The sequence below is a fragment of the Notothenia rossii genome (assembly GCF_949606895.1).
Source record: "Notothenia rossii genome assembly, chromosome: 6".
NCBI lineage: Eukaryota > Metazoa > Chordata > Actinopteri > Perciformes > Nototheniidae > Notothenia > Notothenia rossii.
Window position 1 is genome coordinate 28,925,050 of NC_136909.1, and position 19,924 is coordinate 28,944,973.

The window sequence follows — 19,924 nt, forward strand, 5'->3', positions numbered from 1 at the left end:
ACCCATTAACTCTCCCTCTCGCATCGTCTGAGACTGTAGCAGCTTTTTAAAGACAGTAATGTTGACCAAGGATGCCCAACACCCAGGCGAGTGTAAGAGGTTAAAATAAAAGGTCCTAAAGTTGTCTCTTTCACTTCATCCATTTAGATCAGGGTGTAACTTGGTCCCAAAATCCTCAAGTGTCAATAAAAAGGCATCTCTCATGGCTGTAAAATCCAATATGTGTGTGTCAGAGGCCAGCCAGAAATAAGTCCTGACATCAGGGGAAAGTGGAGAATAAGCCGAGCTGTCAGTATCTCTGTTAAGGATAGTCGGTCGGTTGGTAGGAATGTGCTGTGGAGAAGCCTCCTGGGTGCTCTCCAGGGATGCATTTGACATAATGCGAGTTAAGGGTGATAATACTGTACATCCTGGATGAATACTGTAGGGTCAAGAGGCTCCACTTTATAATAGCCATATTTGTCATTTTCTCCCCTATGAAGCTCTATCAAACACATATTGTGTCCAAGGTTCAAGGTTCTTTATTTGTCAAACAAACATAGCTACAGTGTAGTTATGCCGATGACAATCTTGTGTCACAGGCTTCTCCAACAGTGCAACACAAAACAGAGATTAACAGAAAAAAATATAGTGCCAGTAAATAGTAAATAGTAATACAAAAATAAAATAGTTTTAAAAAAGTGAAATAGTGCAACAAAGGTCTACTGTATATGCAAGTTATTGATTGTGGCAGCGGGGTGTGGTTAGGGCGCCGGCTGCTGGAGTGAAGGGAGTGGCTCGGCCGGAGGCCAGACAGCTGATCGGAATCAGGTAATCAGTGCCGGAATAAAAGCATGTCGTAACCTGCACTGTTAAAAATGATTTGTTGACTCAACTTGACTAAGTCAAGTCATCTTGTTGCTTTGACTGAGTTAAGTTGTGTCAAGTTGATTCAACATTTAGTGTCAAGTCTATTACCCTTCAATAAATTAGTTGATACAACTTGTAGTCTATTGACACAACTTCATGTGTCAAGTTATTTGGACTAGAAAATATTAGTTAAGATAACTTAAGAAAATGTTGGTTAAACTTATTTTATTGAGTTCTTAAAAATGTGTTAATCAAGTTGGCTCAACATGTACAACTGTGTTTGTTCAACTTCTAGTACCAAGTTAACTTACCAGGACAAGCAAACTAATAGCTACAAAGTTATACTATACATTAACATGAAAACTAGCTTAGTCTAAACTATATTAACACATGACAAAATAGCTGAAAAGACATTTCAATCAGGACTGTTATTACAATATCAATAACTGAAGAAATGAAGAACTCCAACCCACACACTCATTAACTGTTCAGTGTTGCTTTTTAATTCAATAAGTGTGTCAATGGATGTCAACATATCATAAACACCTTCCTTGGGACATGTAGACCAAACAAAAAACACTCTCTAACACACCATTATTTTTGCTCTGGGCTGCTCAAAAACTGAAATTACACTGTCCCATAGATACAACTTTAATTGAGTGACTTGTTAAACAGAGTCCATTCTGAGGAGTAAGTGTTCAGGGTTGCTGCAGAAAAATACAGTAAAACATACATAGAAAATTGTATCTCTCTTAACTTAACTGTCAGTCAGAATATTCGAACAGTACTGACATATCCACTCTGTTCATGGTTGCTGTACAACATAAAATACACACTAGTGTCTCTGACACTTCCTCAAAATAGAGCTATAGAAAATGAAAATAAACTGGTGTGACCCACAGAGGGGCTATACATTTGTTTTCTCCTTAGCACAGTGGACAAATGACAAAAATTTAAGATGCATCCTTTGGGACAGATGCAGAGACATCTTCCTAGGCCATCTCTCTGGCCGTTTCCCAATGTCGAGTACACATGCTGCAGAGCCACTATTTCAAGTATAGTACGTCATCGAGTGGCGCCGAAGGACTGTTTGAATGCATGTTAAACACCCAGCATTCTGCGCTACTCTGTGACGTAGTATACTTGAAATAGTGGCTCTGACGCATGTGTACACGGCATTAAGAAACAGCCAGAAACTGAGAAACTTAACTGTCAGTCAGAACATTAAAACATTCAAACAGTACTGAAATATCCACTCTGTTCATGGTTCCTGTACAACATACAATACATACTAGTGTCTCTCAGACACTTCCTCAAAATAGAAAAATAGAAAAATAGAGAAATAGAAAATGAAAATAAGGGGGCTATACATTTATTTTCCTCTTAGAACAGTGGACAAATGACAAAAAATGAAAATGCATCCATTGGGACAGATGCAGAGACATTTTCCTAGGCCATCTCTCTAACTGAGCAATTTATTCTTTAGAGAGTGGACCCTGGGAGTGCACGAGTCCAACCCAATTCCCATGAACAGGCGCTGAATAACCTCAAAAGTGTATTTCAAGTCTTTTGGATAGTCAAGGTTCAGCATGTACTGCAATCCCATCAGGTTCACAAAAGCATTGGGTACATCACCAAGTTGACGTATGACTATCCTTTCCTCGATCACAAGGGCGAAATCGTTGTAGGAAGCTGGAAGAGGTTCCTTCACATCTTCAACGACTGAAAGGATTCCAATCACCATTCCCTTGATGACGTCCTCTTCAGGATCCGTTGGCTTCATGCAAAAAGAAACAAAAAACAACAACGAAAGTGCTTTAGAGATGCTTTGCCATATGTGCATACACAGACAACGCCTGAAACGATGAGTGTAACCCTGATCATTGTGAACTCGCTTTTGTATCATCTTGAACGACATTTCAGCACTTACCTCACACATCTTCATGATAGTTGAAGGATTCTCCCTCATGTACCATGGTAGGCCCTGCAACACTGCTGCCCTCTTCCTTTGGTTCGATGCCTGCCAAAACACATGATAAATTAATATTGCTCGTTGCTATCAGAATTATATAACCCCCTCACTCCACAAGGCATTCTGGTTATTTGCACTACGTTCACAGCTAACTTAATAGATTCCTTCATATTCCGTGTGTCCATGGCCTGCCTTCTCTGACCCTTGCCTGCCTCACTATCCCTTAAGCCTTTGTACCACCATGTTGTTTATTAAATCATTGAACTGCATCAAGATCTGCCTCAGGCGCCTGCTTTTGGGTCCTTCCCCTGTATCTCGTCGTAACAATTACATTGAGTTTACACGAGAACATAGAATGAATGTGGAAAGGCAGCTCTATTGCCTCAAAGTACTTTAAAGTAAAGAACTGTACTTACATCCTTGTCGAGGCTCTCCATTAAGGATGTCATTTATTTGATCCCCTCAAAGCGCTTTGACCTGAAGAACTGAAGGAATTTCTGCAGGTGGCTGTCCAGACCCTCATAGAGCGAATTGAGGTCCATCGACATCAGCCTGGTGAATTCCTTGACGATCTATATGAAGAAGTGACATTACATCATTTTTAGTGCAGTGGCATTACTGTACATTATTTTAGTCCAAGTTAAAAGTGACTTACGTTTTCACATTTCACAAGCTGCCCAGATGTAATATTTGGTATTGCACAAGCATATATATTTCAAACCATATACAAATGTTGAACATGCAATACATGAAATTGAAGAACATTATTACTTTGTCATACCTGTTGCTACAATCATCTTCGAAGCCTAAGATTTTGCGTTGGTAAAATTCAAAGCAATCAAAGCAAGCAAAAACGTACGCAATTTACCTGTCTTTCAGTAAAAAGCGCAGGCCATCTGACTTTCATTTCGGCCACAGGTGGCTCCTCTTCAACAAGCTCCTGTCTTCTCAATGCATATGTGGTGTTAATTGCATCATCAATGAAGGCCAGGTTTGGGGTTGCTTTTCTCATCTCCTGGGCCATCTTTTCTCGCTCTTCTTCAAGATCTTGTCGGTCTCTTCCCTGGGGGAGATCTGGAAAGAAGTTTGTTTCAGACCGTCTTGGTTTCTTTACTTTGTTTCTCTTCCCTCGCGGACCTCTCTTCTCGGAATTTACCATCAGTTCTTGACAGCCTGCTTCTCTCAATTTCTGCCTGTATATGCCCATCTTAAACTTTAAACTAATTTTCCATCCATACCATCCAGATGTGAAGCCACGTTCTTTTAGGCAAGGGTGTTTTTCAATGAGTGCAATGGCTGCACTCTCAAATTGTTCATCATCAGGGTAAGCCTTGAATGAATACATTGCTTCAGCCATTTTCTCCAGAATTTCAGATTTCATGTCCCTTGAAATGGATCGAAGTGTTCCATCTTTTCTGAAAGCACCATTGCCGTGACTGAGCCTCAGCTCAACGTCATATGAGAAGGTGGGAAGGGGAAAGAGAGTTGGCCACGGCTGTGAACGACCTGCATAGGACTCTGTATGGCTGCTCGATGCAGAGGACGTTGATGGAGATGATGGACACCCTGCACTTAAAGTTTCCAAACTAGAGTCTGAGGAGACGGAGCAAAAATTGACTCTCAATGTAACCTTCTCCTTTGGTAGATCGTCAATACACGTGAGGTTACAGAAGTCTTTGAAATCCTCATCTTCATATTGAAGGTCAAACAAGGAGCATAGCTGAAAACTTTTTTTCAACACAAGTTTCAGGCCATGAACTGAATCTGGAACCGAGTCCAATCGGAGCTTCCTTATGTGCTGTGGTGAAATGATGGCACCTGAACAGGGACATCATGTCGGAAGGAGATACCCCGCTGGGTCAGGCCCTCCAATGTCTCGCTCACATGCAGGAGACCACCAAAGCATTACAGCGACAGCAGAGCGAGGCTCTGCTCGGGATCGCCTCGAGCCAGCGCGAGGACCGGGCTCTCCTACGGGAGCTGCTGCAGCGTCCGGCTGCTCGGGAGGCCGATCCCGCTACCAACCCGGCCCGACCGCCTTCAATTGCCCTCCAGAAATTGACAGCAGAGGATGATCCGGAGGCATACCTGGACGTCTTTGAGGGCACAGCGGCGGCGTGCGGGTGGCCGGAGGAGGAGTGGGCAGTGCGGCTATTGCCTCTTCTATCTGGGGGTGCGCAGCTAGCCGCCCACAGCCTGCCAGCAGCCTCTCGGCATGTTTACCGGCATCTGAGGAAGGCCATCCTGGACCGGCTTGGCAGCACGCCAGAGGGACATCGCCGCCGGTTCCGGGCCCTCCCCTTCGAGGACGCTGACCGGCCCTTCTCCTACGCGCAGCGGCTCCTGGATGCAGCTGGCTACAGCCGGGGGTGCGCTCCGCTGAGGAAGTCGTCGGGCAGGTTGCGCCGGAGCAGTTAATCGCCGGCCTGCCATCTTCGACGGCGAATTGGGTCCAGTGCCATCGCCTCGCCAACCTGGAAGCAGCCGTCGTCCTCGCGGAGGACCACCTCTCGCTTCCCCGGTGGAGCATGAAAGAGGAGCCCCGACCACCAGCCCTCTCAGCGGGCAGACCCGCCGGCCATCCTCAGAGCACCTTTGTGCCCGTTACCATTGATTGAGGTGCCTTTTGAGAGAGTTGGTATGGACCTCATTGGGCCATTAGACCGGAGTGCACAGGGATATCACTTTGTACTAGTCCTAGTGGATTATGCAACGCGATATCCTGAGGCAGTGCCGCTGCGTAATATCTCTGCAAAGAGCAGGCACTGTTTCACATTATCTCCCGAGTCGGGATCCCGAAAGAGATCCTGACTGACCAGGGCACACAGTTTATGTCACGCACACTACGCGAGCTGTATGAACTAATGGGCGTCCATTCAATACGGACTACTGTTTACCATCCGCAGACCGATGGCCTGGTGGAACGGTTTAACAAAACACTAACGGCCCGTCTACACTACAGGCATCAAAAAATCTTGAAGCTGGGCGTGTCTGAAGCTTGGCGATTTTTTGCGAGCAACGCGACCAACAACCAATCACATAAATCTCCCGCCCCCGACATACAAAGCAATAGCAATGTTAAAACGAAGTAAACTGGATATAAACTCTCCAAACAGGTGAAAAACCTACCAGTTTCACCCACTGTCTCTGCCACCTCCCTCCATGCCTGGTTCCTCCGGTTTGTATCCCGGTAAATAGTTCTGGTCGTAAAGAACCGGGTGATTTGCTACCGTAATATCTTGTTTGGAATATGAGGAAATGAACTGCGGTCTGGCTCTCCCAACTTGCAAGAGGTTTGATTGGCTAGCGCTTGCACTGGCGGGATTTGCATAAACGGGATTTGATTGGCTGATGCCAAGCATCGAGCCTCAAAAGTTGAACATTGTTCAACTTTTGATGCCGATAGATGCTCGTGATGCTTGCAAAGCCATGCCATGCTCCCGACAATGCAGTTCGCCGAAGATTAAAAATCTTCTACGTCACCCCATTCAAGTGAATGGGCGAAGCGTTGAAAGCATTTTTCGATGCCTGTAGTGTAGACAGGCCGTTAAGAACATGGTTCGTAAGTTCGTTCACGAAGATAGTCGTAATTGGGATAAATGGCTAGATCCTCTGCTGTTTGCAGTGCGGGAGGTGCCCCAGTCCTCCACGGGATTTTCTCCCTTTGAGCTGTTATTTGGTAGGAAGCCCCGGGATGTTTTGGACCTAGTTAAGGAAAACTGGGAAGCATCAGTAAAAACAAAATACAGCACGTTATGGACCTGCAAGCAAAACTCCACTCACTGGGGCAGATATCACGTGAGAATTTGCTCCAGGCTCAGGAACGTCAGCAGCGCCTGTACAACAGAGGGTTGAAACTGAGATAATTTTCACCGGGAGATAAAGTGCTTGTATTACTCCCATCCTCTAGCTCTAAACTACTCGCCAAGTGTCAAGGACCCTTCGTGGTCACACGACGAGTGGGCCGTAGATTATGAGGTGTTGTGTTCTGACAGGGGGGGAGCAAGACAGATTTGCCACCTTAAACTCCTGAAAGCATGGAGGGAGGTGGCGTCTGTTTCTCTGGCCACCACGGTGATTGAGAGAGATGAGTTGGGACCGGAGGTCATTAAAAGCAACAAATTAGCCCCGATGTGTTGTGGCGACAATCCCTCACCGGGCCAGAGAGCAGACGTTGCTTCGTTGCAAAGGCAGTTTGCCAACGTGTTCTCTCCGCTGCCAGGGCGCACCTCTCTCATACACCACCGGATAGAAACGCCCCTGGGCGTGGCCATTCGTTCACGACCCTATCGGCTGTCTGAACACAAGAGGAAAATTGTTCAGGCGAAGCTTCAGGCTATGCTAGAGATGGGAGTGATAGAAGAGTCCACCAGTGACTGGTGTTGCCCCGTCGTACTGGTACGTAAGTCCGACGGGTCAATCCGGTTCTGTGTGGACTACCGCAGGGTGAACGAGGTGTCCAAATTCGATGCTTATCCAATGCCCCGGGTCGACAAACTCCTGGATCGGCTAGGCACTGCTCGCTTTTACACTACGCTGGATTTAACCAAGGGCTATTGGCAGATTACCCTTTCTCCAGAGTCTAAGGAAAAAACGGCCTTCTCCACTCCGTATGGTTTATACCAATTCATCACACTTCCTTTCGGGTTGTTCGGAGCTCCAGCCACCTTCCAGCGGCTCATAGACCGGGTGCTGCGTCCCCACTCTGCATATGCTGCTGCTTACTTGGATGATGTCATCATTCACAGTGAGACATGGGAACACCATATGCAGCAGGTGGGGGAAGTGCTCGAGTCCCTGAGGCAGGCGGGGCTCACGGCCAACAAGAAAAAGTGTGCGGTTGGACGGAGGGAGGTACGGTATCTTGGGTACCACTTGAGCGGCAGGCAGGTGCGGCCACAGATAGAGAAAACAACCGCCATTTCAGCCTGTCTGGCGCCCAAGACGAAAAAAGAGGTCAGGAGGTTCATGGGGCTGGCCGGCTACTATAGGCGGTTCATCCCGTCCTTTTCGGAGCTGACCAGTCCCCTGACCGACCTGACCCGAAAGGGTGCTTCAGATCCGGTCCAGTGGATGGAGCGGTGTCAGCTGGCGTTTGAGAGGGTTAAAAAAGCCCTCTGTGGTAAGCCGCTTCTGTATTCTCCTGACTTCTCTCTCCCTTTTGTGTTGCAGACCGACGCCTCGAACAGTGGCGCTCTCTCGCTCGGTCGGAGGTGGGGGGAGGGTCAGCCTGCGGCCGGCGGGGTCCCGGCCTGAGTCGGGCGGTGGGGGTATGTGGCAGCGGGGTGTGGTTAGGGCACCAGCTGCTGGAGTGAAGGGAGTAGCTCGGCCGGAGGCCAGACACCTGATCGGAATCAGGTAATCAGTGCTGGAATAAAAGCATGTCGTTACCTGGTTCTGGTCTGTTTTGCAGTAGACCGGATCCTGGAAAGTCGCCAAAGGACCTGGGAAGGTTCCCACACGGGCAACGTTTGAGACCCGTGTATACTTTGTTTGGAGCTAATAAATGCCTGTGATCAACCAACCTGCTCTTTCCGTCCCTATTTGAACCCTGTGTGAGTGGAGAGGCTCACATTGATATATAGGTAACTAGATAAATCATTTAAAAATATGTTTTAAGTAGCAGCCCGATTAATATTAAGGATGTTGTTTCAACTGTTCAGGTGTTTAACAGTCGTATTGCCTGTGGAATGAAACTGTCCCTGAGTCTGGTGGTTTTAGTCCGGATGCTGCGGTAACGCCTGCCAGACGGCAGCAGACAGAACAGTTTGTGGCTGGGGTGATGGGGGTCTTTTATAATCCGGAGGGATTTCTTCCTGAGCCGCTGGGAGTAAAGGTCCTCCATGGATGGCAGCTCCGTCCCGGTGATGTTCTCTGCAGTTTTCACCACCCTCTGTAAAGCCTTACGATTGAGGGCGGTGCAGCTGCCTTACCAGGCCGTGATGCAGCCAGTCAGAATACTCTCTATGGTGCAACTGTAGAAGTTGCAGAGTATCCTGGAGTCCATTTTGAACCTCCTCAGCCTGCGGAGGAAGAAGAGTCGCTGTCTAGCTTTTTAGGTGATGGTGTGAAGAGTCCATGTCAGGTCCTCAGTGATGTCGACCCAGAGGAACCTGAAGCTGCTGACTCTCTCCACCGTAGTCCCATTGATGGCGATGAGGGCGAGTCCCTCTCTCTGCTGCTTCCTGTAATCCACAATCAGCTCGTTGGTTTTGCTGACGTTGAGATGGAGGTTGTTATGCTGGCACCAAGATGTCAGGTTTTCGACCTCCTCTCTGTACGCCGTCGATGACGGTCGTGTCGTCAGCAAACTACACGACTGTGTTGGAGCTGTGTGTGGCCACGCAGTCGTGAGTGAACAGGGAGTAGAGGAGAGGGCTGAGCACGCAGCCTTGAGGGGGCTCCGGTGTTGAGGATCAGGGTGGAGGATGTGATGTTTCCCACCCGCACTGCCTGGGGTCTGCCCGTCAGGAACTTCAGGATCCAGTCACAGAGAGCGCTGTTGAGCCCGAGGTCTCTGAGCTTAATGACCAGCTTGGAGGGCACAATGGTATTGAAGGCTGAACTGTAGTCAATGAACTGCATTCTCACATATGTGTTCCATGGTCCAGGTGTGAGAGGGCAGTGTGGATGGTGAGGGCTATGGCGTTGTCTGTGGACCTGTTTGCTCTGTAGGCAAACTGCAGGGGTTCCAGAGAGTCAGGGAGGGAGGAGGTGACGAAGGTTTTGACTAACCGCTCAAAGCACTTTATGATGGAGGTGAGTGCTACTGGGCAGTAGTCATTGAGGTTGGTGATTTTTGTCTTTTTGCGGACAGGAACGATGGTGGAGTGTTTGAAACATGTGGGGACTACAGACTGCAGCAGGGACCTGTTGAAGATGTCTGTGAACACCTCTGCCAGCTGAACTGCACACACCCTGAGAACACAGCCAGGGATGCCATCAGGTCCAGGAGCCTTGTGTGGGTTAACCCTTTTAAAGGATTTGCACACATCTGCCCTGTTTAAAACAAAAGGGCAGTGCTCCTGGTCCTTCTGTGCCTCCACAGCCTGGCTGCTCTCAAATTGTGCAAAAAACAGTTCAGCTCATCTGGGAGAGATGCGCACGCAGACACTCCCGCAACACCCCCCGCTGCTCCTTTGTACTCGGTCATTGTTCTTAGTCCCGCCCACATGTTCCGGGTGTTACAGCTTTTGAAGTCAGATTCCACTTTGTCTTTGTATTGTCTCTTTGCACTGCTGATAGCTCTCCGGAGTTCATACCTAGATTTCCTAATCGTCTAAATCTCCAGCTCTGTGCGCACTTTCAGTTTGCAACGCACCTCGCCGTTTATCCAGGGCTTTTGATTCGGGAATGTTCGTACAGAAACCTTCGGTACCATGTCATCGATGCATTTCCCAATGTAGCAGATGACCGTGTCTGTGTGTGTGTTGATGTCCTCAAACACACTCCAATCCAAAGATGCAAGGCAATCCTGCAGAGCTGAATCTGATTCCTCACTCCATCGTTGTGTCTTTGTTACCGGTCTGTCCCGTTTAAGTTTCTGCCTGTAAGCAGGTAGCAGCAGCAGAGAGATGTGGTCTAATTTGCCAAAGGGAGGGCGAGGGAGAGCCTTATATCCAAATCGAAAAGGGGAATAAACATGGTCAGAGCCCGCCCGACCCCTTAAGCGACATAAGCGGACGCTCAGGGCCCCGCAGCCACTAAGGGGCCCCCTAGCAAAAAAAAAATATTTTTAATTTTTTAATTTAAAAAATAAATAAATCTCAGTACACCGTCGCCGTGATAATTTTGTTTAATCAATTGTGTTAATATGCCTAGATTGCATACTCTCAAAGTCATGTATTATATTATTGAGTCAATAATATAATACATTAACCGTGCTTTACCTGAACCTCATCATGACACAAGAGAGGACTGCAAGATTGTAATTTCCCGTGTTCAGTGAATGCAACAGAGGCAAGACACCAGACCAACCAGAGAGTTGAATGGAAATAAACATCTGTCTTATTGGCTGACAGGTACCTATCCTGTGAACTGTGACAATGTTTAAAATAAACTGTCAGTCGGACTCAGAGTTTTTGAAGATGGACATAAGTGAACATTTTCTTAAAAAATACGACAATTCTCAAGTGGTTGAGCCAGAGGTAAACAAGGTATGTAAATGTCGGTAAACTTCCAAGTTATGCGAACATGTAAGCAAAGCATAAAGCATAAATTACAGCTACGTTGACGTTACTTTGAATCGCAGGGGTCAGCTAAACTGTTAGCAAGTAGCTATAGCTAGCCAGATATATTAAATAAACACTTTGTCATATAATCTAAATGTAATGTTTTTTAGCGTTACCTGGTGATTTCAAAGAAAGCCCTCTGCCTTACAGTACACAGTTGATCCGGAGACCTGTCAGTTAAAGTGTTTCACAGTTAGCTTAGCGAAGCATCAACCTAGCACTGAAATACATGGATGTTATGTGACAGTATTTCTTAGAAAAAGTCAGCTGAAATGGTGGCATAGTTGCGACTGCCTTACATGTCAACAGCACGTATTGAACGTATTTGCAGCACTAAATGTGGCTGTTTGGCCACTGACGTTGCCATAATAACACCTGAATTTAAATGTGCAACCTCTTTTTGTGGCAGATTTTTGCATGAAATTATAATTCTTCTGAATGATATTCCTATTGACAGCTAGTTTCTATGTGAACATTATGAGATGGACAGCCAGAGAGAATAGAGAAAAACAGTTATGAAATACTATATGACAAAACAAGAATACAGTTTAAGCTATTTGTAAAATATCCATAAAGAAAAATCTGTTTACAGTTCTGTTTCATATGGGTGTTGAGAGATGTATCCATAAATCACTTAATTTTTCTCTCAGAGTGCACCAGATTGATGCTTTTAACTTCAATATTTAAAAAAAAATCTTCCCGGGGGAGCATGCACCCGGAGGTTAGGTCCACGGTGTTTACATGCTTATTTATACAATATGTGTGATTATGCTAACATCATAAAACAAAAGTTGGTTCCGTGTTGTGTGTAGTGAGAACGCGCTCGAGTGAGAGGGGCCCCCAAGCCAAAGCTCGCTTAGGGCCCCCAAAAGTCTAGGGCCGGCCCTTACATGGTCCAGTATGTTTTCCCCGCGCGTCGGGCAGCTGATGTGTTGAAAGTATCTCGGCAGAACTTTCTTCATGTTGGCGGTACTAAAGTCCCCGGGCCAAAACGAACGCCGCCTCTGGCCGTGAAGTCTCCGTACTGTTGATAATCCCAAACAGCTGATCGAGTGCCGTGTTGTTGTCGGCGAGCGGCGGAATATACACTGCTGTGATCACAACAGATGTAAATTCTCTCGGTGAAAAGCCCGGCATGTGATCATGGTGCTCTAAATGAGAGGAACAGTCCGAATAAATAATCCTCACATCTGTACACCAGTTCTTATTTATCATGAGACACACACCGCCTCCCATGAACACATTGTGTGTTTTCATGCGAGTACACATGAGTGAGTAGGACATGATGGTACACCAAACATGCAGTCTGTGTACAAGGCCCTTCTCCCATGATTGATCAATGACAAGGGCTCTTTGTAGTTTGGGGGCAAAGCACATTGGCATGCTGTAGATGTTATTCCCAATTCATAGGGACCACATTATGAAACCTGCTTCAGGGAATGTAGTCCTCATCAACCTTTCCTCACTCTTATAAAAGATTCATGGAACTGCTTGTTTTGCCTGGGCAACGCCATGGGACTAAATGCTATAGGTGATACCTCTGAGAGGCAAGTGGTGGCCTGAATAGTACCCTGTTTGCTTTCCATTGCCAAATAATAAAGTATGATTACAGCAGACGTAGTAAAACTATGCATTGGGTTTGCAATTGATGATATCAATCAATCAATCAATGATTCTTTCTTCTAAAAAATCAACGTGTATCTTAGACCCGATTCCAACTAAGCTGTTAAAATAAGTTTTTCCATTAATTAGCACTTCTTTATTAAATATTATGAATATGTCTTTATTATCAAGCTATGTTCCACAATCATTTAAAGTTGCAGTAATAAGACCGCTTCTTAAAAAGCACAACCTTGATCCAGAGGTTTTAGCCAACTATAGACCTATTTCTAATCTCCCATTCCTCTCAAAAAGTCTTGAGAAAGCGGTCGCAAAACAGTTGTGTGATTACTTAAAAAACAATGATTTATTTGAAGATCAGTCTGGCTTTAGAACACATCATAGCACAGAGACAGATCTGGTTAAAGTCACAAATGACATTCTAATAGCCTCTGACAAGGGACTTGTCTCTATTCTTGTTTTGCTTGATCTCAGTGCTGCATTTGATACTATCGACCATGATATCCTATTGCAAAGACTAGAGCACTTAGTTGGCATACAGGGAACTGCTTTACGCTGGTTTAGGTCCTATCTATCTGAACACTCTCAGTTTGTACATGTCAACGATGAAACTTCCATGCAAACCAAAGTTAGCCATGGACTGCCAGAGGGCTCAGTGCTTGGACCTATTTTTTTCACATTATATGCTTCCATTAGGCAATATTATAAGGAATCATTCTGTACATTTCCACTGTTATGTGGATGATACTCAACTATATTTATCCATCAAGCCTGATGAAACCAATCACCTAAATAAAATTCAAGACTGCCTCAAGGACTTAAAAACGTGGATGACCTTAAACTTTTTGATGTTAAACAAGACCAAAACTGAAGTTATTGTACTCGGCCCAAAGAATCTACGAAACAAACTATCTAAAGATATACTAGTTATGGATGGCATTAATTTGGCCTCCAGTGAAAATTTAAGGAATCTTGGTGTTATATTTGATAAGGATTTATCCTTTAACGGCCATATAAAATCAATCTCAAGGACCGCCTACTTCCATCTACGCAACATTGCCAAAATTAGGCATATCTTGCCTCAAAATGATGCAGAGAAACTAGTTCATGCATTTGTTACTTCTAGGCTGGATTATTGTAACTCTTTATTATCAGGGTGTACCAAGAAGTCAGTCAAGTCGCTTCAGCTGATTCAAAATGCTGCAGCTTGTGTACTAACCAGAGTTAGGAGAAGGGACCACATTACTCCTGTTCTGGCTGCCTTACACTGGCTCCCTATAGAACACAGGATAGAATTTAAAATTCTTCTTCTCGCCTACAAAGCCCTTAATGGATAGGCGCCATCTTACCTTAAAGAACTCATTATACCCTACTGTCCTACTAGGGCATTGTGTTCCAAGAATGCAGGGTTGTTGGTTGTTCCTAAAGTCTCTAAAAGTACAATGGGAGCCAGAGCCTTTTCTTATCAAGCTCCACATTTGTGGAATCAGCTTCCAGTTTGTGTTCGGGCAGCAGACAGCCTATCCGTTTTTAGGAGTACGCTTAAGACCTTCCTTTTTGATAAAGCTTATAGTGATAAAATAAAATAATCTAATAAGAGTGCATTGACGTAGATACGTTGTGCCTCTTCACCTATACATTTTAGTTCTTACTCTTTCACTTAAATCCTAAAAACGTAGATCTTATTTTTAAAACTTTATCCAAACCTTTCCCCTCTATGACCTCTCGAGGTTTATTAGAGGGTAACAGGTTGCAGAGAACGCCTAGCCCGGCCGGGGAGTGTGGAACGTAATCACTGACCCACTCCTACCTCTGACAAATGAAGGTTCCAATGGGGACCTTTTTCCCCCGTGTGTGCCTCTCCACCTCTGTTTCCTACTTGTTACTTGCTACCCTTTTCCCTCAACCTATCCTAAGGGAGTGCATGTACAGTATGTAGACACGTTAGTTTAGCTGCTTTAGGCTTGGACTGTTGGGGGGGGCACCTTACTCGGTCTTTCTGGCTGTTTGTACCTGTGTATTCTCATGTTCCGATTAACCCAGTTTCCCCCAAATCTCTTTTTTGTGTCCATATATACGCCGGGATCCTGAGTCGAGGCTAATCCTGTTGCTGTGGTCGTGTGTCCTGGATCCTCTATCCTGAGCACTGGATCTGAGTCCTGGACTTCGAGTCGTGGCTGAACCTGTCTCTGCGGTCCTGCCAGACTCTCACCATACTACTTCCCTGATGGCTCCCACAAGATTGCTGACATCCTCGTGGATTCATCTTCTTATTATAGACACATGCATATCCAAATATTTCGACTACCTATGTTGTAAATGTATTATCTTTTCGATTTACACATGGCATCTATTGCACGTCTGTCCGTCCTGGGAGAGAGATCCCTCCTCTGTTGCTCTCCCTGAGGTTTCTCCCATTTTCCCCTTTAAACTGTGGGGTTTTCTCTGGAAGTTTTTCCTTGTACGATGTGAGGGTCTAAGGACAGAGGGTGTCGTATTGTCATACTGATATTCTGTACACACTGTGAAGACCACTGTGACAAATGTAACATTTGTGATATTGGGCTATATAAATAAACATTGATTGATTGATATGACAATCAATTGATATTTAACACTAATACATAACAAGCACTCATCCACATTTCGTTTTAAAGAAATTACCTTGATAATGGGAAACTTTACACCTGCATAATATTCACATAAATAGACTAGAGATTGATTTATCAATTACTACAGTCACCATTGATTTGCCATTTAGTTTGAATTGAATGTGTAATGGATTTCAGTTGAGAATAACACGTTGTCATATTCATTTAATAAAAATGTGACAGACTTGAATGGAGTATAATGGAGGCACTGAAGCCGAGCTAAAGACAATATTAGAACATTTTGTGAGTGTTCCCCTTCGCTGAATGCTAAACAAATGTACCTGGTGCTGTTGAAATGAAGTTAAAATTGTTAATACAGTGTCACATTTGCTGTACCAAGGAGGGATTATTGGCACTGAGCTGCATGCTCTCTTCAATTTTGTACATGAAAACAAACAAAGCAGGTGTTCAGCGAAAATATATAGGATCTGAAATGATTCCCACAATCTCTTTTACAAAAATGTATTATTGATCAGACTGAAACAAGAACACAGACAATAGCAAGTCAATATTTAATCAAAGACCAGCATTTCTCGACTGATGAGGGAAAACATATGTCTTCATTGTTATTGCACTGGATCCAGCCTCTTCGTTTGGGCTGGCTTTCATCACACTTACAGCAAATGACAAAAGGGGAAACTTATGTTATTATACCTCCTCTGAATTATAGATATGGTTCTGAGTCCCTGGACATCTGTTTCCTTCTCTTTCACACTGTCATTTTCTTTTTTCCTTTTCTCTTTCTCCTGGGAAGATAGTGAGTCAATCCTAATCAAGAAACGCTAGAGAAGTCAAGACTTTAAACACTGATCTGGTGTCATTGGTGCGGATACATGTTCCAATTGTGGCAGTTAGAAATGAGAAACCTACATTTTGTGAATGGCTTGATCCGTTACTTTTGGCAGCATGGGGAGACATTTTCATGATTCCAAGCAGGCAATTCAAGAACAGGATAAACATTAGACCAGCTACATAACTATCTTGTCCAACAAACAACAAGGCATGACATTCCCTTAATGGCACATGTACTACTTGGCCTGTAGCTGTTGAGCAATGCATGATTCACATGTTTAATAGGGAGTGCATGCGGGAGGGCAATTACACGAGCAGCCAAAGGGAATAAGAAGTATGCCAGGATGTGCCAGCCCGCAGCTACAGTAGCAGCAACACACACATGACCTCTCATGACCTTTCCTCACAGATGTACTCACGCTTCAGTAGAAGTGGAAGGAAGTCTAAAGTGAGTTAGCAGGCCACAACCCGAGAAGTTGTGGAGAGTCCATGGTACATTAGTTCAACCTGAAGCCCTTCAAGAAGAAAAAAAGGAACAAACAGATGCAAAGATTAAGAAATATGCATTTTCTTCCTTAGATAGTTACAATTGATTTGATTATATATTCCCTTTTGCAAATAGCTTGTCCCCCCTCATTTTTTGTAATGTCACACATCAAATTGATCAACAATAATAAGTATTAAGTGAAAAAGTACTCAAGCTTTAGGGGTAAATCCAACATTCATTTGTGTTGAGTGTTTCTCATTTGATTTAGATGGGGGACGTCAATTGCATTTGTTTCCTGCACTGCAGTATCATTAGAATATTTTATGAAATTAAATTGCCCCTGGTCCACATTATTTCAATAGCCCATACTTCTAAAACCCTAATACTTAGAAAAATACCTTGTTGTACTGAAAGCACATTCGTCGGAAAATACACACATGGCCAGTTTCCCAAAAAACACACAATCTCCCTGCAAAAAAGTGTTACAGCGGATACCAACAAGTAGTTCAAGGTCTTTTAAGAACCAACTGAGAACGCACAGTTTAAAAAGATTGTGGCTTGACATGCTTTACATGTTCATGCTGATGTGACCGGAGGTCTTCTCCCTCTGTGCCGCTGCTTGGCACCGTGCCAGCGCACCGGCTATCTATCTGACTGAGCTACACACTGCTGCTAGAGATGCTTTAAAATTGTGGGCCGAATCAGGAAGGCCGAGACAGGGGTCTTTCTTTGAACATAAAAAGTCCACTAATGCCAAATATAAGTATGCTGTCCGCTTCATTTAAAAAAATGAGGACACAATGAGGGCCGACTCATTTGCCAGAAAGCTGCGCAACAATAGTTGCTATGATTTTTGGAAAGAGGTCAAAGTCATAAACAGCTGTAAGACTCCCTTACCGTCTTCCATTGAAGGAGTGTGTGGGACAGGCAGCATCGCAGAACTGTTGCGACAACACTATTATGAGTTGTTCAACTGTGTTAAGAGTGATGCATTTGTGGTTGAAAAGGTTGACTCCACTGAAAATGTTACAGTTAGATCAGAGGAAGTCTACAACCATGCAATGAATCTAGAAAATAACAAAGATTGTGGCCCGGATCTTACCTCAGCTGAACACTTAAAACATGCCAGTCTTAAACTTGCTCCTCTTCTTGCTCTGTGTCTTACTTTTTTCCTTAATCATGGTGTCTTACCAGATTCCATGTTATCTGTGCTACTTGTGCCAGTCATCAAGGACAAAGCTGGGAAGATTAATGGCATTGATAATCACAGACCCATTGCTTTAGCTAGCATTTCTCCAAAGTGTTGGAGAAAATTCTGTTGGATAGGCTGGAAAGGTATATTACCACAGCTGACAACCAGTTTGATTTTAAAAGAAAACATGGCACAGATGTGTATTTTTGCTTTAAAATACATTATAGCAAAATATAGAAGCCATAATTCCACCATGTCTCTGTGTTTTATTGATGCTTCCAAGGCATTTGATAGACTGAATAATTTCAAATTATTTGACAAAATGTGCCAGAGAGGGGTACCCAAGTACATCATAAGGATCTTAGAATTTTGGTATGCACATCAGACTATGCAGGTGAAGTGGGGCAATACTGTGTTTGAACATTTTTATGTTGGTAATGGGGTCAAGCAAGGTGGGATTGTATCTCCTTTGTTGTTTAATCTGTACATGGATGATCTGTCTAGGAAACTGAACTTGTGTAAAACTGGCTGTGTCATCGGTGCTACTGTTGTCAACCACCTTATGTATGCCGATAATTTAATCATCTTCTCCCCATGCAGTGTTGGCTTACAACAGCTTCTGAGGACTTGTTCCCAGTATGGCATTGATTTTAATATTAAGTATAACGCCAAGAAGAGTGGCATCATGATTGTGCGAAGTAAAGAGGATAAAAAGGCTGTATTTCCTAATTTTATTCTCAGTAGCAACATTCTTCTTGTGTGCAGTGAGATTAAGTACCTTGGTCATTATATTGACGACAAAGACATCCATAGACAACGCTGCAAACTGTGTGCCCAGGCAAACATATTAATGCGGACATTTCACAAGTGCTCTGTAGATGTCAAGGTATCACTTTTTAAAGCTTTATGTACACCATTGTACACGGCTCACCTGTGGAGTAACTACAAGGCTAGAAGCATACACAAACTAAAAGTTGCATACAATGATGCTTTACGGTTGCTGCTGAGGGTACCAAGATGGCACAGTGCCAGCCAGCTGTTTGTTAACTTTGGGGTACCTACTTGTCAAGCCCTTTTAAGAAAGTTAATGTACAAATTCATGTGTCGCCTAGAAGACTCGGAGAATCATGTTATCTCGATTTTAATTAACCCTGTGAAGAGTTCCACTCGGTTCTCTTCCATGATTTGGAGACATTGGCGCAATAGCCTATACCAGGGGTCGGCAACCCCTGGCACGCGTGCCAGCATTGGCACGCGGCACCGTAACCAGTGGCACACTAGGAATAAGTGGAATAAGTGTGCAAAATATTTAAATTAATTTTCGGATCCTGAATGCCAGAGCGCGTCTCCCCGTTACTTGCAGAAGGAAGCCATGCACGTAAGGCAGCCCCGCTCTCTTTATCTCCAGGTGACTTTCTGCCGCTTTCCTCCGTGGTGCAGTGCTGATCGTTTCACCACGGAGGAAAGCACTTCACTAATTGCAGTACCCATAAGGAGCTGTACAAATGACGCAGTTTTTGCGTGGCTGTGTTTATTTAGTTGAAAGCCCAGTGGCGATCTGCTCATATCTCATCGAAATAATATGCTACAAAGGGGCGGACTGACCATCTGTGTGTTGAACTTTCCTGTCGGCTCCCAGACCGTAGTCGAGGAGGGCAGAAGCAACAAGCTTCAGGTTCAATAACCCACTTTAGCTTAAATGACTGGAGAGAGGCGAGCTCTACTGGGAGGACGTTGCATTTATTTAGCTGTTCTTCTGTTTCACAAAATACATCACATACCTGTTTTTCTGCTTTCCCGTTTCACTTCCAGAAACATACACACGTTCCCTCACTGTCGCTCTACCATTCACAAACACACATGCACAAGCCGCACCCCTCTCAATCTCTCAGGGACAGCGATCTCATCTCACTCTGCATGACCCTAATATCATAACTTGTGTGTTCTGGAGAATCACAGAACGGACGATCGTCCTTATCATTATGCCGTGTAAACCAATTATTTAAATGTGTTTGTTAAATTCGGCATCATGTAAGTTGCGCTGACAGGTCCACACACTGCTTCCCCGCAGCGAGGCTCCCTCAACCCCCCCCCCCCCCCCCCCGTTGATAATTATCGATCGTTGGCACG

The 19,924-nt window shown here is 44.5% G+C and overlaps 1 protein-coding gene across 1 annotated transcript; it reads right to left on the reverse strand.

Moving 5' to 3' along the window:
* Nucleotides 1-1,164: 1,164 nt before the first annotated feature.
* Nucleotides 1,165-18,424, reverse strand: LOC307042999 (uncharacterized protein). The gene is made up of 4 exons (XM_079687173.1): nt 16,535-18,424; nt 3,238-3,393; nt 2,780-2,869; nt 1,165-2,626 (listed from the first exon to the last, which is right to left on the reverse strand). Exons 2-4 carry the CDS (start codon nt 3,268-3,270, stop codon nt 2,312-2,314), a joined length of 438 nt encoding a protein of 145 aa, XP_079543299.1. The 5' UTR covers nt 3,271-3,393; nt 16,535-18,424; the 3' UTR covers nt 1,165-2,311.
* Between the last annotated feature and the right edge of the window lie 1,500 nt (nt 18,425-19,924).